Source organism: Lathamus discolor, chromosome 1 (assembly GCF_037157495.1).
Source record: "Lathamus discolor isolate bLatDis1 chromosome 1, bLatDis1.hap1, whole genome shotgun sequence".
NCBI classification, from domain to species: Eukaryota; Metazoa; Chordata; class Aves; order Psittaciformes; family Psittacidae; genus Lathamus; species Lathamus discolor.
The window spans coordinates 165,682,359-165,702,703 of record NC_088884.1 but is presented as its reverse complement, the minus strand read 5'-3'; the positions used below and the strand labels follow the sequence as shown (position 1 = coordinate 165,702,703).

Genomic DNA, 20,345 nt, shown 5'->3' with positions numbered 1-20,345 from the left:
GGCCGCAGGGGGCGTGGTTACCGGAGCGCGGGCGGCGCCCATTGGCCGCGGGGTAGGAAGAGGCGGGGATGGAGCGGCACTTCCTGGGTGTGATTGGTGGAGAAGTCAAAGGGAGGCGGGATCGCCTCTGCCTCCGTTTGATTGGCTGGGGGTAGGAGTCGGACGGGATAGCCCGCGCTGATTGGCTGGAGGCGCGGATGGGGCGGGCGCTGATTGGGTGAGGCGGGGTTCCGGCGGGGGAGGCCGCCATTTCCGGACGGCGGCGGCGGAGGCAAGATGGTGAGTGCGGGCGGGCCGGGCCCCGCGCATCCGCCCGCATCGGGCCGGGCCCGGGGCCGCGGGGCGCGGGGCCGGGCCGGGGGCAGCCCCGGTGACGGCCGGTGCCGGTGCAGGTGCTGCTGCACGTCCTGTTCGAGCACGCGGCCGGGTACGCGCTGTTCGCCGTGCGGGAGGCGGAGGAGATCGGCGCGCTGCTGCCGCAGGTACCGGGGCGGCGGGGGTGAGGCGGGGCCGGGCCCGGGGGCCGCTGCCGCCGCCGCCGGGCTTTGACCGGGCCGCGCAGGTGGAGGAGAGCGCGCAGAGCCTGGGCAGGTTCCACAGCGCCGTGAAGCTCGCGGCCTTCGCCCCGTTCAAGTCGGCGCAGAGCGCGCTGGAGAACATGAACGCGGTGTCCGAGGGTGAGCGCCGCCGGACCCCCCCCCCCCCCGCCGCCGGAACCGGGCCCCGCTCACCCCCCCCCCCCTCCCGTACCCCCCCCCCCAGGGCTCCTCCACGAGGACCTGCGCCTGCTGCTGGAGACCGCGATGCCGGCCAAGAAGAAGAAGGCGCTGCTGGGGGTGGCGGACGCCAAGCTCGGGGCCGCCATCCTGGAGGAGCTGGGCTACCAGTGCCAGACCGGCGGCGTCGTGGCCGAGCTGCTGCGCGGTGCGTGGAGGGGGGGGCGCAACGGGGGTTGGGGGGGGGGGTGCGGACCGGGGGGGGGGTGACGGTGCCGTCGGTGACCCCGCGCCCCCGCAGGGATCCGGCTGCACTTCCACGCGCTGGTGAAGGGGCTCACGGCCCAGTCGGCCTCCAAAGCGCAGCTGGGGCTGGGGCACAGCTACTCCCGCGCCAAGGTGAAGTTCAACGTGAACCGCGTGGACAACATGATCATCCAGTCCATCAGCCTGCTGGACCAGCTCGACAAGGACATCAACACCTTCTCCATGCGCGTGCGGTGAGCGCGGCCCCCCCCCCCCCGGCGCGAGCTGCGGCTGCCTCTCCCCATGCTTACCGCAGGTCGCTGCCCCTCCGGCTGCCTGTACAGGACGGGGAGGGAGAGCATTGACCCTGAGGCAGGCGCTTGTGGCTGCGGTGCTGCAGCTGGAGCGTGCCCCGGGGGGACATGTGGAGCACAGGGCTGGGCGGTGGCACTGACAGCATCCCCATTGCCGCTCTGTCCCTGCATCCATAACTGCCCATCACCGCCCTGTCCCTGCATCCATATCTGCCCCATCACTGCCCTGTCCCTGCATCCGTAACCGTCCCCATCACCGCCCTGTCCCTGCATCCATAACTGCCCCATCACTGCCCTGTCCCTGCATCCATAACTGCCCCATCGCCGCCCTGTCCCTGCATCCCTAACTGCCCCATTGCTGTCCTGTCCTTGTATCCATATCTGCCCCATCACTGTCCTGTCCCTGCATCCATAACTGCCCCATCGCCGTCCTGTCCCTGAATCCGTAACTGTCCCCATCGCCATCCTGTCCCTGCATCCAGAACTGCCCCATCGCCGCCCTGTCCCTGCATCCAGAACTGCCCCATCACTGTCCTGTTCCTGTATCCATAACCATGCCCATCGCTGTCGTGTCCCTGTATCTGTAACTGCCCCATCACTGTCCTGTCCCTGTGTCCGTAACTGTCCCCATCGCCCTCCTGTATCCGTAACTGAGCCGGTCCCTGTCCCCGCAGCGAGTGGTACGGGTACCACTTCCCCGAGCTCATCAAGATCGTCCCGGAGAACTCCCTGTACTGCCGGGTGGCCAAGTTCATTGGGAACCGGCGGGAGCTGAGCGAGGAGAGCCTGGAGGGGCTGGAGGAGATCGTCATGGACGGCGCCAAGGCCCAGGCCATCCTGGACGCCTCCCGCTCCTCCATGGGTGAGCGCTGGGGGGGCGGCTCCGTTGGGAGAGCTCCGGCGTCCCCGTTGGCCCCGCTGACCCCCGCCGTGTCCTCCCCGCAGGGATGGACATCTCCCCCCTGGACCTCATCAACATCGAGAGCTTCTCCAGCCGTGTCATCTCGCTGTCCGAGTACCGCCGGGGGCTGCAGGAGTACCTGCGCTCCAAGATGAGCCAAGTGGCGCCCAGCCTCTCGGCGCTCATCGGGGAGGTGGTGAGTGTGACCCCCCCCCGCACGCACCGCTGTGACCGGGGCCGCGGGCGTGATGTTGAGTGCATCTGTCAATCCCCTGAGCTGAGCTGCTGACACCTGAGCTGCTGATCCGGGCCCGGGGCTGCGTCCGCGCCCGCTCCGGGCTCCTGCGGTGCCGCGGCCCCAACCCCGTCCTCGCTGTCCCCGCTCAGGTGGGCGCACGCCTCATCTCGCACGCCGGCAGCCTCACCAACCTGGCCAAGTACCCGGCCTCCACCGTGCAGATCCTGGGCGCCGAGAAGGCGCTGTTCAGGTACCGCTGCGGGCGGTCGCGGTGATGGCGCTGCCGGGCACCGGCTGTGACGGGGCCGGCTCCCGGCTGAGCAACCGGTGCCGGTGTCTGAGCGACCCCCGGGGGCAGTGGGGGGGGGGGGGGAGGTGATGGGGGCAGCGTCCGTCCGTGCCCCTTCCCCCGGTGGTGTTGGGGTGGGGGGGCAGCTCCCGGGGTGCGGGGGCTGCTTCCGACGGCTGCGCCGGTTGCAGGGCGCTGAAGACGCGGGGGAACACCCCCAAGTACGGGCTCATTTTCCACTCGACGTTCATCGGGCGCGCGGCCGCCAAGAACAAGGGCCGCATCTCGCGGTACCTGGCCAACAAGTGCACCCTGGCCTCGCGCATCGACTGCTTCTCAGGTGGGGCCGCGGCGCCGCCGCCTCTGCCGTGATGGCAGCGTTTTTCGTCAGCAGCATCTCACCGCGTGAATGGTGACAGCTCTGGGGCTGAGCGGAGCGCGGCGCGGCGCCCGCTGAGCCCCCCCCGTGTGTGTCCCCGCAGAGGTCCCCACCAGCGTGTTCGGGGACAAGCTCCGGGAGCAGGTCGAGGAGCGCTTGGCCTTCTACGAGACCGGGGAGCCCCCGCGCAAGAACCTGGACGTTATGAAGGAGGCCGTGGTGGAGGTGAGGCCCTGGCGGGGGGGAGGCTGCGGTGGGGCCCCGCTGCTGGGTGTGATGTGAAGCCGTTCCTGACCGCCCCTGGAGGGAAAAGACTGATTTAATGAGGCTGATCCGGCAGCGGGGCTGGGCTCGGGGGGGGGGCTCGGCACCGAGCCGGTGCTGACCCCTCTCCTCTGGCCCCCCAGGCGGGTGAGGTGGTGGCCGAGGTGCGGAGGAAGCAGGAGAAGAAGGAGAAGAAGAAGAAGAAACGGGAGAAGCGGCGCTTGGAGGCGCTGGCGGCGGCGGCGCGGGAGGAGCTGGAGGAGAACTCGGTGCCGGAGCCCGAGGTGCGGCCGGGGGTGGGCACGGGGAAGGGGATGGGATGGACACGGGCACGGCTCCGGCTCCTCCTGACCCCGTGGCTCCTGCAGGAGAACGCGGCCGAGCCCAAGAAGAAGAGGAAGAAGAAGCAGCAGGAGCAGGAGGAGGCAGAATCGGAGCCGGAGCAGAACGGGCTGGAGGAGGAGGAGGAGGAGGCCGAGGCCGTGCCCAAGAAGAAGAGGAAGGCGACGGCCGAGGCTGAGCCTGAGGAGGAGGAGGAGGAGAAGAGGAAGAGGAAGAAGAAGAAGAAGGCGCGGGACGAGGAGGACTGAGGGCGCGGTGCTTGCACTCCGGGACTGGCTGGAGGTCGGTGCGGGGCAGCCGGGGCTGCCGTTACCGCGTCCTGGCCCCGCGTGTGCTCCGGGACCCCCCGTGGCATGGACCCCCCCGGGCCCTGTAGCCCCGTTCAGGGGGGCCTGGGTTGTGTGTGGGGCCCGGCCCTGTCCCCACTGCGGGCCGGGAGCAGGAGCTCCTCAGTAAAGCGCGGCCGTGGTTGGTGATGCTCTTTGTGGTGGTGCCGTGGGGCTGGGGGGGACGGCGCTGAGCCCACAGCGTCCCCGGGCAAGGAGGGGGCCCCCCTGTGCTGCAGAACCCCCGTTTATTGGAGGGAAGCCATAAATAAGAGAGGGCGCGGGCGCAGGAGGGCGAGGATGAGGAGGGGGGAGCAGCCCCTACACGTCCAGGGCCCCGATCACGGCTTGGGTGAAATCGTGGGACGTGGCGTAGCCGCCCATGTCCGCTGTGCGCACCTGCAAGGAGAGGGCAGCGTTAGGGGGGCTGCGGGCAGGGAGCTGGGGGGCACCCGGCCCCATGGCAGCTGCTCTGGGGGCTCCAGCTGGGGCCCCAGCCCCTGCTCCAGAGTGGGGTCCAGGGGAGCTGTTGTGGATGCGGGGGCCCTTCCCTGCAGGCTCAAGGGCCCGGTGAGGGGCTGGCAGCCGCGCTGAGCCCCCTGTGCCTGCTGCCGGCCCCACTTCTGCCCCCCAACCATGCCCAGCCGCGGGGAGCAGCAGCCGCAGGCAGAGCTGGGGAAGCTTTGGACCCTTTATTTGCAGACAGGAGAGCACAGCGCAGCAGCAAGCGCACGGCCCCGATGCTCTTGCACACACAAACACGTTACACACATGTACACACGTGTACACATGTACACACACACACATGCACACATGCGCAGGGCTGAGCCACCGTGGTCCCACTGCCCCATGCGGGGCAAGCTCCGGCTCCTGCCCCTTGGCTCCACAGTGGAATCTCTGCAGCCCATGGGGGTGCTCCAGGGCCGGGGGCTGCTCCCAGCAAACCCCAGCCCCAGAACGGGCGCGGGTGGACAGGGCAGCCCCTTCCGCCCCCCCGGCTCCTATAGGAATGTGCTGGAATGGGGGGGACCTCGCTCTGTGCCCCCTGGTCCCAGTCACTGCTGAGGCTGCTGCAGGCAGGAGGAGGCGCCCGCAGCAACCGCGGTCCTTGGGTGGTCCCTGCGGTCTTGGGGGTCCCTTTGAGCCTGGGGGGGAAGCTGGGGGCTGCCCCTCCCCCCAGCAGCCCCACAGCAGAGGGAAGCTGGGGGGGCCCAGGAGCTGTGGGCAGGAGCTGTGCAGGATGCGCTGAGGGGGCAGGATAGGGGCAAGGATGTGCTGTGGGGCGCTGCTGGGGGGCAGTGGGGCGCTCCTATGCACCATAGTGGGGGTGCAGGCTGTCAATCACAGACTTGACGAAGTCGGAAGTTGTGGAGTAACCGCCCAGGTCCCGCGTCCGAACCTGGAATCCAACGGGAAAGGGAGAGACGGGAAATGGGACGGTGAATGGGGGGGGGGAGAGGAGCAGCTTCCCCTGAGCACCCGGCCCTGCCTGCGCCACAGAGCCAAGCCACAGGGACACGGACACAGGGACAGGGACATGGACACAGGGACACGGACACAGAGACAAGGACACAGAGACAGGGACAAGGACACAAGCACAAGGACATGGACACAGGGACAGGGACACAGGGACACGGACACAAGGACATGGACACAGGGACAGGGACACAAGGACATGGACACAGGGACAGGGACACAAGGACATGGACACGGACACAGGACACGGACAGGGATGTCTGAGCTGGAGCGATTGCAGCCTCGCTCCGTGCCCGCTCGCACACCGAGCCCAGCACTCACTTTGCCGCCTTTGATCACCTTCTTCACCGCATCCGAGATGAGGTTGGAGTGGAATTCCAGGCTGGGGAGAGGGGGGAGCCGGGGTGAGCCCTGCTGCCGCCCCGCTGCTCCCCCCCACCGCCCCCCGGTGCCCCCCGTACGCACTTGAGGTGCCGCAGCATGTTGGTGGCCGACAGCAGCATCGCCGTGGGGTTGGCGATGTTCCTGCCCACGGCCTGGGCGAACGGGTGCCGGGCGCCCTGCGGACGGAGGCCACGGTGAGGGACCCCTCCTGACCCCCCCATAGGCACGAGCCCCGCGGCGCCGCGGCCTCACCATCTCGAACACGGCGTACTCGGCGCTGTAGCTCTCGCCGGGCACGACGCCGGCGCCGCCCACCAGCCCCGCAGCCAGGTTGTCCACGATGTTGCCGTAGAGGTTGGGCATGACCAGGACGTCGAACTGGTACGGGTTCTGCACCAGCTGCGGGAGCAACGGGGCCGTGGGGGGAGCCCTCGGGGCCGGATGGGCCCGGATCCTGCCCCAGGATCCTGAGCTCCTGCCCCTGCTGCTCCCATCCCCGCACTGCCGAGCAGCAGATCCCAAAGCCGCTCCCAGGACACGGCCAAGTGCAGCACAGGGGCCCCGGCTGCAGCAGCTCCAGCGCCGAATGTGCAAGTGCAGCAGCCACAGAGCTGCAACCGCCCCTGCCCCTCACCTGCATGCAGCAGTTGTCGATGATGATGGTGTCAAACTTGATCTTGGGGTACAGCTCGGCCACCTCCTTGCAGCACTGCAGGAAGAGGCCATCGCCCAGCTTCCTGCGGGGGACAGCACCGGAGCTGCAGTGCCCGCATCCCACCGCAGGGGGCAGCACCGGGGCTGCAGTGCCCGCATCCCAGCCCCAGGGGGGGAAGCAGGGAGCGAGGGGGGATCGGTTTTCCAGGCTGGAATGGCGGTCAGCTGACGGCTCCGGGATCAGGGCTCGGGCCATCCCCATGGAAGCACTCACATGATGTTGGCCTTGTGCACGGCCGTCACCTTGGAGCGCCCTTTCTTGGTGGCGTAGTCGAAGGCGAACTTGGCGATGCGCTGGGACTTGGCGCGGGTGATGATCTTCAGGCACTCGATGACGCCCCTCACGCTCTGCAGGGGAGGGCACAGGGAGCACGGAGCCTCCTCCGTGGGCCCCTGTCCTGTCCCGTCCCCCCCAGCCCTGCACCCAGCCCCGCTGGGTCACCGTATCCACATCCATCACTGCCCTGCCCCACAGCTCTGGTGGGGAAAGGGAGAACCTGGTCCAGCAGTGAGGGAAGTCACCCAGAGCCATGGGATGGTTTGGGTGGAAGGGACCTTAAAGCTCCCCCAGCCCCAACCCCTGCCCCGGGCAGGGACCCCTTCCACTGGAGCAGCTTGCTCCAAGCCCCTGTGTCCAACCTGGCCTTGAGCACCGCCAGGGATGGGGCAGCCACAGCTGCTCTGGTGCCACCACGCTCACAGGCAGGGCCCTGTGCCCCCCCGCAGGGCAGCAGTGCCCCCCACGCCGGGGCTCCTGTACCTCGTGCTCCAGGGAGCTGTACTCGCCCTCCGTCTGCTCCCGGATGATGACCAGGTCCAGGTTGTTGTGGCGTGTCTGGTACCCGGGCAGGCTCTTCACGTGCACGACGTTGGCAAAGAGGTCCAGCTTGCGCCTGGGGGGGGCACAGCTTCCTGGGTAACCCCTTCCAGGGTCCCAGCACCCTCAGGGGGAAGAACTTCCTCATATCCCATCCAGCTCTTCCCTCTTCCAGTTGGAAGCCCAAACTCCTCATCCCATCCCTACAGCCCTTGTCCAAAGCCCCTCTCCTGGTTACTTTGGGCAGTGGAAGACAGGACTGGTCCATCTGTCCGTCCATCCATCCATCATCCATCCATCCATCATCCATCCATCCATCCAAAATCCATTCATCCATCCAACATCCATCCACCCATCAACCTTCTACCCTGCAGGACCACACTGAGCTGAGGCAGCTCCTGCCCAGACAATCCCCTCGGATTTTCCCTTCCCAGTAACACATGGATTCCCCACTGGCCCAGCAGGATGGCTCTGCAGCCCTGGAGCTCACCTGAGCCTCATGTCGTAGGACGCCAGCTCCCCCTTGTACTCCATGGGGGTGTGGATCTTCCCTGCGGGACAACAGGAGTGAGAGCTCAGAGCACGGAGCACAGCAGGGCCAGCATGCTTCCTTCCCTATGGCCTGACACTGGCAATTCCCACCCTCTGGAAGCCCCCAGCAGTGTTTGCCAGGCAGGAGCAGGCAGGGAGCTGGGTGCGGGCAGGGAGCTGGGTGCAGGCAGGGCACAGGCAGGCCCCCCTCTGCCCGTCCTCACCTATGAGCGCCACTTTGCTCTCCTTCATGGAGTCGACGACCTCGTCCAGCTTCTCCTCGGAGGCCATGTTCTGCACCTCGCTCAGGTGGTGCTCATCGAACACCACCGGCACGCTGGCGGCCTGCGAGGAGACACGGGGACAGGAGCCGGTGCCCACCGCAGTGCCCAGGGACAGGGGAGGCCCTGAAGTGGCCACGGGGGCTGCTCTGGGAGGAGAGGGACGTGGGGCAGGCGCTGCTGAACCGGGAGCGCAGGGACGCTTCGGTGCCACTGAGCAGCGCTGCTTTGCCACCCCTAACCCCAGACACTGCAACTGGAGCCTTGGGGGCCCCAGTGGAGCTGGCGCGGGCTGGAGCCAGTCCAGAGGAGGCCATGGGGATGCTGCGAGGGCTGGAGCAGCTCTGCTCTGGAGCCAGGCTGAGAGAGCTGGGCTGGGGCAGCCTGGACAAGAGAAGGCTCCTGAAGGGGAGACCTGAGAGCAGCTCCAGTGCCTAAAGGGGCTGCAGGAAAGCTGGAGAGGGGCTTGGGACAAGGGCCTGTAGGGCCAGGCCAAGGGGAATGGCTTGAACCTGCCCGAGGGGAGATGAGCTGAGGGCAGGGCTTTACCTTGAACACCTCCTTGACCGCGTGCATGAGCTCGGGGCCCACCCCATCACCCGGCAGCATCGTCACCTGGAACGTGCCCTCGGCCTTGGCATGCTCTGACTGCGGAGAGAGCAACCCAGGCTCGGACCTGCACATACAGGTACAGCCCCTGCTGCCACAGCCCCGCTGCAGCGCCAGGGCAGGGCCTGGCCCACGGGCAGCAATGGGGGGGTCACAGAGAGCGAGGAGCAGCTGCCCCCCAGCACAGCTCCTGCTGGCACAGCCCCGCTGCAGCACCAGCAGTGACCTTCACCACGCAGCCCCCCCGATCCAACACCCCCACCATGGAGACCTTTTCCTGCAGCATTCCCAGGTGTCATCAGCTCCCCCTGCCCCTGCCCTCTGGCAACCAACAGCGCTGTGCCCTCCAGTGCCCCCCACTGCCTCCTCCTGTCACTGTGACCTCCTGAGCCCCCCCGTGCGAGCCTCCTGCTCCCTTCACCCCACAGCTCCCGCTGACCGTGCTTTGTCTCAGTCCTGAGCACAACACCAGGCTCTGAGACCCTTTCGACCCCCAGACCGGGGCTGGTGCTGCCCCACTGCAGCTGCCTCCTGTTTTCAAACAGCCTCGTACTGATCCCGCTTCCTTGTCCCTGCGATCCCCAGCAAACAGCTGGCCCCCGGACACGGGATTCCACATGGCCCATGGGATTAAGGAGTCAGAGACAAGAACCTCCGCCGACAGCTTAACCTGACAAGGAGAGGGGTGAGACAGCAAGCAAAGGGTGACCACGGGGGGCACAGCAGGAGCGGAGCCTGCACCGGTCACCTCGAGGGCCTCAGAGTGGAGTCGGGAGCACCAGCGCTGGCAGCCGGAGAGGCAGGAGAGCAGCTGCAGGGGGAACCCGGCCCAGGCCTGGCCTCAAGGTCACAAGAACGGCCCCAGGCTGAGCCCTTCGCAGTGCCAGCAGAGGGGCTCCAGGAGCCTGTCAGCGCCTGTGACAGACAGCACCCAGCACCCTGCTGCTCCGGCCCCCCCGCCCCGCTCCTGCCGCCGCGACTGCCCAATGCGCGCGGCACCGCTCGCCCTTGCCTTATCTTGTCCCTAAAAGTACCCAGAAATTCCCTGCGTTATTCCTTGTTTATTCCCTGTTTCTATGCTATCCGCTCCTTATTCCTTGGGTTATTCTGTTTACTCCCTGCATTATTCCCTGTGTTATTCCCTGCGTTATTCCCTGTTTACTCCCTGCATTATTCCCTGCATTATTTCCTCTTTACCCGCTGGGTTATTCCCTGTTTATTCCCTGCATTACTCACCCTGTTATTCCCTATTTACCCCCTGCATTATTCCCTGCATTATTCCCTGTTCACCCCCGGTTATTCCCTGTTTATTCCTTGCATTATTCCCTGTTCACCCCCGGGCTGCTCCCCGTTGAGGAGCCCGCAGCCCCCGCACACCGGACGGACGCGGCTGGGGCAGGCTCGTCACTGCCGCGGCAGCAGAACACGGCCCCCCCGGGCCCCGCTCTCACCTTGGCCTGCGGGATCTGCTGCAGCGCGGGGGGCACGCGGAGGCCCCTCCACACCCCGAGGCTCTGGGCGCGCAGGAGCCCCTGGGGGGGAACCGGGGAGGGGGGGGGGTGAGGCACCGGCACCGCAGGGCCCCCATGGCCCCCCCATGGCCCCCCATGGCCCCCAGACCCTGACCGACCCCTGCGGCCGCGCTGACCCCCCCATCAGCCCCCGCTCCAACCCCCCCGGCCCTGCCTGCGCTGACCCCACGGCCCCGATCCCCCCCCGACCCCCATCGCCCCCCCCCCGACCCCGATCCCGATCCCCCCCCCCGACCCTCACCGCTGCCGCCGCCCGTCCCGCACCCAGCGCCGCCATTTCTGCTCCCCACAATGCACCGCGGCAGCGGCACGGCGCCGCTACGGCCGGAGCAGAGCGGGGCGGGAGCGAGGCGGGGCCCTGCGGCGCCCCCTGGCGGGCGGGCGGGCGGAGCATACCCGCAAAGAGGCTCCGCAGGGTCCTAGAGACCGCCCCCCTCAGCCCGCCTTGGCGCTGGGGGACATCCCGCCTTCATCGGGACATCCCACCTTCATCGGGACATCCCACCTTCATCGGGACATCCCACCTTCATCGGGGACATCCCAGCTTCATCGGGAGCATCCCACCTTCATCGGGACATCCCACCTTCATCGGGAGCATCCCACCTTCATCGGGACATCCCACCTCCATCGGGAGCATCCCACCTTCATCGGGAGCATCCCACCTTCATCGGGACATCCCACCTTCATCGGGAGCATCCCACCTTCATCGGGAGCATCCCGCCTTCATCGGGAGCATCCCACCTTCATTTGGGACATCCCACCTTCATCGGGAGCATCCCACCTTCATCGGGAGCATCCCACCTTCATCGGGAGCATCCCGCCTTCCAGACAGCCCAGGGCCTGCTCCAGGACCCTGGCACCCTTCCCCAGACCCCAGTGCCCCCCATAAATGCCCTACAGCCCTCCCCAACCCTGTTCCACACCAATGCAGGTGCCCTAACGCCCCCCCCTTCAGCGCCTCACTGGGGTTGCCCCTGGGGTACCCCTCATTTCTGAGCAGGAGCCAGGCCCGCGAGCTCTCCTCTTTATTGTACGAGAAGGGAGGGGGGCACAAGGCGAGAAGGGGGGACCCCCCCATGGTCCCACTGCTCCCTTCCCCAGCCAGCGAGGAGGACCTCGGCCTCAGTGAGCACGAGCAGGAGGCTGCCAAGGGTGACCCCAGTGCTGCTGCGGGACATGGACCCCTCCTGCCCCCATCCCGGGGCTCCTGCAGCGAGGGGAGGATGGGAGCAGCCTGGAGTGGCCCCAGGGGCATGCGAGGGGCTGGACCCCCCCCCCCCCCCCCAAGTGGGGGTCACTTCTTGAGGAGCTGCGCCCGGGCCCGGTTCAGCTTTTCGACCACGGCAGCGTCGGTGCTGGCCGAGCACTTGGAGAGGACAAAGCTCATCTCGGTCTCGTTCTTGTGCTCGATGGCAGCATCGGCTGCCTGGTCCAGGTCCCTGCGGGGACAGAGGAAGATGGGGCTGTGGGGGGGGGGGAGAAGGGGGTGGAAGGGGGGCAGCCCCACAGCCCCCCACTCCCCATAGCCTGGAGCACCAGCCCCACACACCCCATGTGTGCTGGGGCGGTCTCCTCCACCCCTTGCTCCTCCTCATCATCCCCATCCCCACTGCTCCAGTGGGTTCCCACCCTGCCCCACACCCCCCATCGCCCAAGCCGCCCCCCAAGCACCCCGTACGCCCCCCCCACAGACGCACCCCACCAGGACGAAGGCCCTGACGCGCTGCTCGGGGGGCACGCGGGGCGCATACTTCTTGGCCTCGTAGCGGTTGTGGTGCTTGACCGCGATCTCCACGAAGGGCTGGGGACGAGAGGACCGGGGTGGGAGGGTGGTGATGGCCCCCCCCCCCCCCCCGGCCCCACGGCACAGCCGCCATGGGGCAGAGCGGCAGGAGGAGCCCTCACCAGGTACCCGATGGGCGACTTCTTGCTCTTGGAGAACTTCTCCATCTCCTCCCAGTCGCCGCGGTTGGCCAAGGCGCTGATCTTCAGCCACCAGTACCTGGGGGACACCGGTGAAACTCAGCCCCCCCTTCCAGCCCCACCGCCCGGCTCCTGCCCCCCCCCAGGAGCCCCCACCTCTTGTCGGGGATCTTGAACTCGCGGTAGAGCTGCTCGGCGCGCTTGTGCTGCCCGTCCAGGATGAGGCTGGAGACGGTGTCGTGCAGCGAGAGGTCCAGGTAGGGCTTGTCCAGGTCCTCCTGCAGGTGCCGCTGGAGCCGCAGCAGCTTCACCTGCTCCTCGGTGGCCTGGGCACAGAGCCGGGCTTGTGTGGGGATGGGGCTGTGGGGATGGGATGGGGGGGCTGCGGGGATGGGGGATGTGGGGATGGGATGAGGGGGACGTAGGGATGTGGTGCTGTGGGGATGGGGGCTGCGGGGATGGGATGGGGGATGCAGGGATGTGGTGTGTGGGGATGGGGGCTGTGCGGATGGGATGGGGGATGCAGGGATGTGGTGCTGTGGGGATGGGGGCTGTGGGGATGGGGGCTGTGGGTCGCGTGGCCCCCCCCCAACGCTCCCCCCGGTCCTCACCTTGGCTGCGAACTCGTTCTTGGCTTTGTAGAACTCATCCAGGGCGCTCTGCAGGGCCCCCACGCGCCCCTCGATGCGCTGGGGACGGAGCACAGAGGCCCCTTCAGCCACCGCAGCACCCCCGGGGGGGGCACGGCCCTGACCCCCAGAGCTGGGCAAGGGGCTGGGGCCTGCCTAAGCAAGGGGGGGGCTCCCGACCTCCCAGCGCACACAGGGAGGGACAACGGGCACAGGGCACAAGCTGGGGAGCCCCTTGCACCCCCAGAGCTGCCCCCCCCCGTTGTGAGCAACCAACATCCACAAGCATGAACCCCCCCCAGCCCCTTCCTCCCCTCTCCTGCTCCAGCAGGGACCTGCTCGCCGTAGCTGGCGTGGACGTGGAAGTTGCCCAGCTCCTGGTGGCTGTCGTCCTGGTTGTAGAGGTCCTTGAGCGTGTCCCGCTCCTGGTGCTTGCAGAACTGGGGGCAATGGGGGGGGGGGGGTGTCAGGGCAGCCGGGGGGGGGGGGGGCCGGGGGGGACCCACAGGGTGGGAGCCACTCACCTGGCGGTACAGGCTCAGCGCCACGGGCTGGTTCTGCAGCGTCATGAAGAAGGTGCCGCGGTTCAGCTCGTTCTTGAGGTGCAGCACCACGGTGTAGACTGGGGGCAACGGGGGGGGGTCACACACGGGTCTGTGCCCCCCGCGCTGGGGAGGCAGCCCCAGCAGCTCCGGCCACCCCAGCCCACAGGGAGCAAAGCCACGAAGGGGGTCCCCCAACCCCCTCCCAGCCCCCAAATCCAACCCTGGCCCCCAAACCCTTCTCCATCCCCTACATCCCCCCTTAGCCTCCAAACCCATCACCAGCTCCCAACCCCCCAAATCCACCCCAACCACCAGATCCACCCCCAGCCCCCAAACTGCCCCCCCCCCCGCAGCCCCCACCCAGGTCCGTGTCCCCGCTCTCGATGGCCTTGCTCAGCGCCAATTTGCTCCTCTTCATCTTGAGCAGCAGCGGGACCTGCTCCCCGGAGCGGGGCTCGTACTCCAGCAGCTGCCGGGCGGGGGGGGGGGGGTCAGTGCCCAGCCATGGCCGTGCCCCCCCCCCCCCCCCATGCCCCCCCCAGCCCCGCACCTTGATGGCCAGCTCCGTGCGGCCGCAGTCGTAGGCGCGGGCGGCGATCTCGGAGTAGGAGATGCCGGGGGTGTCCCCCAGCTTGTGGTTGATGGCCTGCGCCACCTCCTCGTCTGACTTGTCCTTCTGCTGCACCTGCGGGGAGCAGGATGGGCCCTGGACCCCCCCGGCACAGAGCCCCCCCCCCCCGAACCCCCCTGTACCTTGTAGCAGGCCCAGTGCGCCAGGATGCGGCTCACGCCCTGGACCTCGGAGAGGCGCAGGTACTCGCACATCCGGATGGCCAGCGGGTAGAGCCGCCGCAGCACCAGCCTGGGGGGCAACAGGGGTCAGCGCCAAGGCCCATGGGGGTCTGGGGTGTTGGGTGGCCTCAGGGGGGGCCTGGAGTGCTCAGAGCCTAAACCCAGGGGGATGGGGACCAGGGGGATGGGAGCCAAAGGGATGGGATGGGAGCCATGGAGACCAAGGGGATAACGGGGATGGGGACCCACAGGGATGGAGGCCATGGAGATGGGGACCATGGAGATGGGGACCACAGGGATGGTAATCACTGAGATGGAGAACCACTGGGATGGGGACCACAGAGATGGAGACCACAGAGATGGGGACCACAGGGATGTGGACCACAAAGATGGGGACCATGGGGATGGAGAACCACTGGGGTGGGGACCACAGGGATGGGGACCACGGGGATGGGGACCACGGGGATGGGGACCATGGAGATGGGGAACCATGGGGATGGGGAACCACAGAGACAGAGACCATGGGGATGTGGACCCCAGAGATGGGGAACTACAGGGATGGGGACCATGGGGATGGGGAGCCCCAGGGATGGGATGGGGATAGGAACCATGGTGCAGAAAGACACGGCCTCAGCTCAGGGCTGTCATTCCCAGCTCCAGGAACCCTCACCTGTCCAGCAGCACCTCAATGGTGAGCCTCTTGTATCTGTGGGGACGGTCAAGGGCTGTCTTTGACCTCAAAACTCCACCAAGCGCAGGCAGCACCTCCCTCCTGCAGCACCCCTGCACACTGCCCCTGCACAGCACCCCGGGTCCTGCACCCCCCCCACCCCAGGGTGATGCCGTGCTCCTGCCCGTGGCGCATACTGGGTGAAGGTGAGGGGGATGCCGATCTGGTAGTCCCGGATGGCGTTGAGCACCCGCAGGTCCTGGCACATGCGCACGAAGCTCTCCGGGGGGAACTTGTCGAGGAAGCACTTCCCGAAGGAGGCCGCCTGTGGGAGCAGGGACGTGGGGCTGGGGCCACACGGCAGGGAGACGCCTTCACCCGCAGCGCCCCGCGCACCCTCAGCAGCGACTTCTGGGTGTCGGGCTCGTGCTCGTGGCCCGCGGCCTCGATGCATTGGCTCACGGCCTCCGGCAGCAGCTGCTGGTCCTTGATCTCCCGCAGGTACTCGTCCGCCTTCTGGCTCTCCTTCTGCAGGGAACGGGAGCTCCGGGAGCCCGCAGGGACCCCCCCGGGGCTCCCCTCGCTGTGGGGCAGGGACAGCCCTCGGGGCCGGCCGCACCTCGTACTCCTTCTGCGCCTCCAGCAGCAGAGCCCCCGGCGCCATGGAAGCGATCCTGAAGATCTCCTGGCTGGCCTCTGCAGAGACAGGGCTCAAACCAGCACGGAGCCGCGGAACCCCGCGGGGAGGGGGCTGGAGGGGAGCCTCAGGCTCAGCCCACCTGGGATCTCCTGCAGGAACTCGTGGCAGCTGCGCGACAAGATCCGGACCCCGTCCAGCTCCGGCACCAGGAAGGAGTCCTCATCCAGGACAAACCTGAGCTCCCTGCTAAGGGCTCACAGGAAGCAAGCGCCTGTGTCCCTCTGCCCCGCGTCAGCCACAGAACCATGGCAGGGTTTGGGTTGGAAGGGACCTTAAAGCTCCTCCAGCCCCAACCCCTGCCCCGGGCAGGGACCCCTTCCACTGGAGCAGCTTGCTCCAAGCCCCTGTGTCCAACCTGGCCTTGAGCACTGCCAGGGATGGGGCCGACACAGCTTCTCTGGGCACCCTGTGCCAGCGCCTCAGCACCCTCACAGGGAAGAGCTTCTGCCTAAGAGCTCAGCTCAGTCTCCCCTCGGGCAGGTTCAAGCCATTCCCCTTGGCCTGGCCCTACAGGCCCTTGTCCCAAGCCCCTCTCCAGGTTTCCTGCAGCCCCTTCAGGCACTGGAGCTGCTCCCAGGTACCTCAGAGCCGGGGGGAGCAGGATCCCCTCAGCAGGGGATTTGGCCAAGGGCTCAGGGCACACAGGAGGGGGCTTTGCTGCCGTACGGGGCCAGGCAGGGGAGGCTGCGGCAGCACCGCGGGCATGGGACCAAGGGCAACCTCCTGCGAGCACCCTGGGGTGCACGGACACCGAGGGGACACCAGAGGCCCCTGTGGAGGTGGTGCTTACCCAAAGAGGACCCGCAGCGACCCCCGGTTTGTGCTGGCCTTTGGCCACGCCGCCCTCCCCGCTTCCCAAAGGATACTGGATGCACTCGCTGGAGCTCCCGGCCACCAAGAGCTGCCGGTCCCAGGCCACCACCACCGCGCGCTGCCGGCTCCGGGGCCGCATGCACCTGATGGGGAGCCACAGCTCAGCCGCCAGGCACGGAGCGGGGCACCGGAGGCTCCCCCGTGCCCTGGGGTCGGGGCTCAGGGCACCCCCGGGGTGGGCTGGGCCCGGCGGCAGCGCTCACCAAACCATCTGCTTGGGAGGGGAGCGGATGCTGCAGTGGAACTCGCAGAGCTTCTCCTAGGAGCAGAGAATCGCGGGGTCAAGCGGGGCGAAAAGAGCCAGGGAAAGGGGGGACAGAGGCAGAGGGGGTGAGGAAGGGGGGGTACAAAACACCAAACACCTCCCGGTGTCCTGCACTGAGGGATTCCCACCCAGGACGGAACGAGCGAGGGGATTCCTGCCCAAACCACGCCAGGGAGCCCCGCTCGAAGGCACAGCGCCTGGGCCACAGCCTGAGCTGCCCAAGTGACCTCCGAGGAATGGGAGCTGGGGGGCATCGCATGGGATTATGATGGTCATGTCCATAATGAGGGCACTTCAGCTGGGAACGGCCTCTTCTGGGAGTGGGTGACATCCCCCAGCACCCGGTGCACAAGGGAGTCCTGCTGGTCTCTAACCCATCACTCTGCCTGCTGAGCTTGGGTCCCAGTTTGGTGGCAGGGGAAGGATGTGCCCACCTCCAGCAAGGCCAGCCCCATCCAGATGTGGGCTCCCCTCAGTGACGCCAGCCCCATCCAGATGTGGGCTCCCCTCAGTGACGCCAGCCCCATCCAGATGTAGGCTCCCCTCAGTGATGCCAGCCCCATCCAGACGTGCGCTCACCTTGAGTGACGCCAGCCCCATCCAGATGTAGCCGGTGTCGGTGAGGAGCGCCAGGCACCGGTGGTTGAAGGACACGGCCATCTGCAGGTAGGCACCAGCCGAGGGGCTCATCCCAGGGGGGGTCTGCAAGGCAAGGGGGGGTTAACCTGGGGGCTGTGGGGTGCTGCGCACCGCTCAGCGGGGCTCCCTTCCCACCCTGCCCAAGCCAGGCCAGGCCGGCGCCGCCGCTCACCACCACGGAGCAGGAGGTGTTGTCCAGGAGGTAGAGGTCCTGCCCCAGCGCCAGCAGCACGATGGTGACCCTGTCCTGGGCCAGCACCGCCCAGCAGGACGGAGGCTTCTGCAGACCTGCAGGCACCAGCGTCAGCGCCGCGGCCCCGGGCACGGCCGGGGCTGGGGAGCAGGGCAGGGACGCACCGGGCACCTCGGGCATCCTGCGCAGCTTCAGGTCCTCGATGTTGGTGGCCAGGGAGAAGCGGTGGCTGCCGGTCAGGATGGCCACGCCGGTGCCGAACTCGCTGTGGAACACCTTGGCCTCCAGCACGTGGTTCTGCAGCACCTCCTGGGGCAGGGCAGACACGCGGGGCTCAGCACCGTGGTGCCGGGCACGGAACCAACTCGGGGGAGCGCGCGCAGCGCTGCCGGTCTGCGTCTTAACAGTGACAAGGGGATGGACGCAGCTCATCCCTCGTGCAGGGACAGCCCCAGGCTCCCCGTGTGCCCCCGCAGACCCAGCCCTGGGCACCTCTCGTGCCCCCCCGGCTCCCCGTGCCCCGCTCACGTTGCCCATGCTGAAGTGGCGCTTGAACTCGCAGAAGAGGTTGTAGATGAGCACGGTGCCGTCCTCCTGGATGCACAGCAGGTCCTCGCCGGCCGTCCAGCCCAGCTGCACCAGCCGCCCGCTCTTCCACTGCGGGGGGACACGGGGGAGCCCAGCACAGACGCACACGTGAAGCCAAGAGCCAGGCCTGGGGGCCCACGGCTCTGATTGCCCTTGGCTCCGCAGGGCCCTGGGGTCACCCCTGTCCCCCCGTGTCCTCAGGGCTGTGCCCAGCCCAGCCCTGGCCAATGGCACAGGGAGGATGCCCCAGTGCCAGGGCTCACATCCCCACCCCATCCTCTTCTCGCAAGGCTGGGAGCCTCCTTCCCCCCCCAGCTTCCTCCTTGCACCACGTCCGAGGGCTCCTCCGCAGCTCCCAGGGCTGCAGGAGCCGCACGGAGCCGCTGCTCGGGGCAGCGGCAGCTTCCCCATGGGAGAGCAGAGGAGCTGCCCAAGCGCACAGGGAGAGGTGACCCCTGCGGCACCCACCCCTAACCCAGCCGCGGGCCCTCCGGTGCCTGCACTGAGCCCCCCCGGGCAGGGAGCTGCAGGCTCCGGTGTGGCAGGGGCAGCGCGGGCCCAGCTCACCGGGATGCTGGCCAGGAGCAGCCCCGAGGAAGAGAAGATCTCCAGCAGCGGGCGGGCGCCCGGGGCCTTCTCCTTCCGAGCGTGGTTCTTGAGCAGAGCTGGGGGGGACGGGACAGGCCCCATGAGCCTGTCCTGGCCCCAGGGCAGAGCCGGCTCCAGGTCCCAGTGTGGGGTCGGAGGGGGGGTGGGACCCACCTATGGGCCCTCCATAAGGGGCGGCCGCCACCATGCAGTCCCGCAGGTCCTCCTTCAGGTTCCACTCCATGGTGTAGAGCTCGAACTTGCTGTGGGAGTCAGAGGCAGGGATGGAGGAAGGGATGCATGGATGGAGGGATGGAGGGAGGGAGGGATGCATGGATGGAGGGATGGGTGGGTGAATGGATGTAGGGGTGAACGGATGCATGCATGGATGGAGGGAAGGAGGGAGGGACAAATGCGTGGATGCATGGATGGATGAAGGGAGGGAGGGAGGGAGGGAGGGAAGGATGGATTCATGGATGAACAGATGCATGCATGTATGTGTGGATGGATGGAGGGAGGGAAGGACAGACAGATGCATGGATGGAGGGACTGATGGAGGAATAGACAGAAAAATGGATGGGTGGGTGAATGGATGGAGGGATGAACAGATGCATGCATGTATGCATGGATGGATGGATGGATGGAGGGATGAACATATGCATGCATGCATGCATGGATGGAGGGAGGGATGGAGGGATGGATGGATGGATGCACACATGGATGGATGGATGGATGGATGGAGCGATGGATGGAGGCATGGATGGATGGATGGAGGGATGGATGCATGCATGCACGGATGGATGAAGGCACACGGAGGGATGGGGGAGCAAGGACGGAGCCCACCCCCCCCCGGCCCTGGGACCCCCCCCCCGCCACCTCCAAGGCTGGGATCAGCCCTAAGACGGCCCCGGGACCTCCCAGGCAGGCTCCAGCCCCCCTGAGACCCCCCCCAGCTGCCCCAGGCCAGCGCCGGGGCAGCCCCAGCATCCCCAAGGCCCTTGGGAGCCCCGAACCCCCCCCCCTCCAGCATCCCGGGGACCCCCCCAGCATCCCCCTGCCCGGCCCCGGGGACAGAGAGGGGCCGCCCCTCACCGGTAGAAGGTGTCCTCGCCCAGCGGGTTCCAGTTGGCCGTGTAGCAGTCCATGGCGCCGGGATGGGGCGGACCGGGACGGGACGGGACGGGACGGGACGGGACGGGACGGGATGAACCGGGACGGGATGAACCGGGACGGGACGGGAAGGGACGGAAGCTGCGGGCGGTACAGCCCCCACCTGCGCTTGCGCCCACCCCGCCGTGACGCCTGCATGGGCGCCGCCATCTTGAGTGAGGGCACGGGGGGTTGCGGAAGGGTCCCTGCGCCATCTTTGCTGAGGGCACTGCGGGCCTCGCCGCCGCCATCTTTAGTGAGGGCATGGCCGCCAGCCTGCCTGCGGGCCCCGGGGTGTCCCCTGGCACCATCCTGGAGCCCCCCCCCCAGCCCCCCCAAGGGTCCCCGGTCCCCCCCGTCCCCGTCCCGGGGCTGTGGGGGGCTCTGGGGGGCTGGCAGCCGCCTGCAGGCACACACGGAGGGGGCGGGGCC

The 20,345-nt window shown here is 67.9% G+C and overlaps 3 protein-coding genes and 2 non-coding genes across 10 annotated transcripts; 3 read left to right on the top strand and 2 right to left on the bottom strand.

Moving 5' to 3' along the window:
- The first annotated feature begins 184 nt into the window (after positions 1 to 184).
- On the top strand, positions 185 to 4,038 carry NOP56 (NOP56 ribonucleoprotein). The gene is made up of 12 exons (XM_065663126.1): positions 185 to 279; positions 393 to 482; positions 563 to 677; positions 763 to 924; positions 1,018 to 1,216; positions 1,951 to 2,138; positions 2,222 to 2,373; positions 2,565 to 2,665; positions 2,896 to 3,044; positions 3,187 to 3,308; positions 3,491 to 3,631; positions 3,716 to 4,038. The coding sequence occupies exons 1-12, from the start codon at positions 277 to 279 to the stop codon at positions 3,935 to 3,937; spliced, it is 1,644 nt and encodes a 547-aa protein (XP_065519198.1). The 5' UTR covers positions 185 to 276; the 3' UTR covers positions 3,938 to 4,038.
- Positions 3,068 to 3,139, top strand: LOC136007473 (small nucleolar RNA SNORD56). Its single transcript, XR_010609724.1, has one exon. It is a non-coding gene; the product is annotated as a small nucleolar RNA SNORD56 (small nucleolar RNA).
- Positions 3,352 to 3,418, top strand: LOC136007472 (small nucleolar RNA SNORD57). The gene has a single exon (XR_010609723.1). It is a non-coding gene; the product is annotated as a small nucleolar RNA SNORD57 (small nucleolar RNA).
- On the bottom strand, positions 3,849 to 10,691 carry IDH3B (isocitrate dehydrogenase (NAD(+)) 3 non-catalytic subunit beta). Of its 3 annotated transcripts, XM_065663139.1 has the most exons (13): positions 10,601 to 10,691; positions 10,279 to 10,359; positions 8,768 to 8,866; positions 8,162 to 8,282; positions 7,897 to 7,957; positions 7,350 to 7,482; positions 6,804 to 6,937; positions 6,510 to 6,612; positions 6,128 to 6,274; positions 5,957 to 6,051; positions 5,813 to 5,873; positions 5,333 to 5,414; positions 3,849 to 4,414 (listed from the first exon to the last, which is right to left on the bottom strand). In XM_065663139.1, the coding sequence occupies exons 1-13, from the start codon at positions 10,634 to 10,636 to the stop codon at positions 3,999 to 4,001; spliced, it is 1,569 nt and encodes a 522-aa protein (XP_065519211.1). In that variant the 5' UTR covers positions 10,637 to 10,691; the 3' UTR covers positions 3,849 to 3,998. The 3 variants fall into 3 exon arrangements, with proteins under 3 accessions (XP_065519211.1, XP_065519226.1, XP_065519218.1); XM_065663154.1 differs by lacking the exon at positions 5,333 to 5,414 and having other exon boundaries at positions 4,247 to 4,414; XM_065663146.1 differs by lacking the exon at positions 3,849 to 4,414 and having other exon boundaries at positions 4,689 to 5,414.
- A 677-nt stretch (positions 10,692 to 11,368) lies between these two features.
- Positions 11,369 to 20,099, bottom strand: VPS16 (VPS16 core subunit of CORVET and HOPS complexes). Of its 4 annotated transcripts, none has more exons than XM_065663072.1 (24): positions 19,857 to 20,099; positions 18,939 to 19,027; positions 18,744 to 18,841; positions 18,117 to 18,245; positions 17,753 to 17,897; positions 17,568 to 17,683; positions 17,336 to 17,458; positions 16,695 to 16,750; positions 16,485 to 16,574; positions 15,698 to 15,797; positions 15,538 to 15,614; positions 15,315 to 15,446; positions 15,116 to 15,243; positions 14,919 to 14,954; positions 14,210 to 14,318; positions 14,007 to 14,141; positions 13,817 to 13,925; positions 13,436 to 13,533; positions 13,247 to 13,351; positions 12,894 to 12,971; positions 12,439 to 12,608; positions 12,265 to 12,361; positions 12,057 to 12,160; positions 11,369 to 11,798 (listed from the first exon to the last, which is right to left on the bottom strand). In XM_065663072.1, exons 1-24 carry the CDS (start codon positions 20,082 to 20,084, stop codon positions 11,654 to 11,656), a joined length of 2,697 nt encoding a protein of 898 aa, XP_065519144.1. In that variant the 5' UTR covers positions 20,085 to 20,099; the 3' UTR covers positions 11,369 to 11,653. The 4 variants fall into 4 exon arrangements, with proteins under 4 accessions (XP_065519144.1, XP_065519120.1, XP_065519127.1 ...); XM_065663048.1 differs by having other exon boundaries at positions 18,117 to 18,303; positions 19,857 to 19,984; XM_065663055.1 differs by having other exon boundaries at positions 15,698 to 15,792; positions 17,760 to 17,897; positions 18,117 to 18,303; positions 19,857 to 19,984.
- Positions 20,100 to 20,345: the final 246 nt, after the last annotated feature.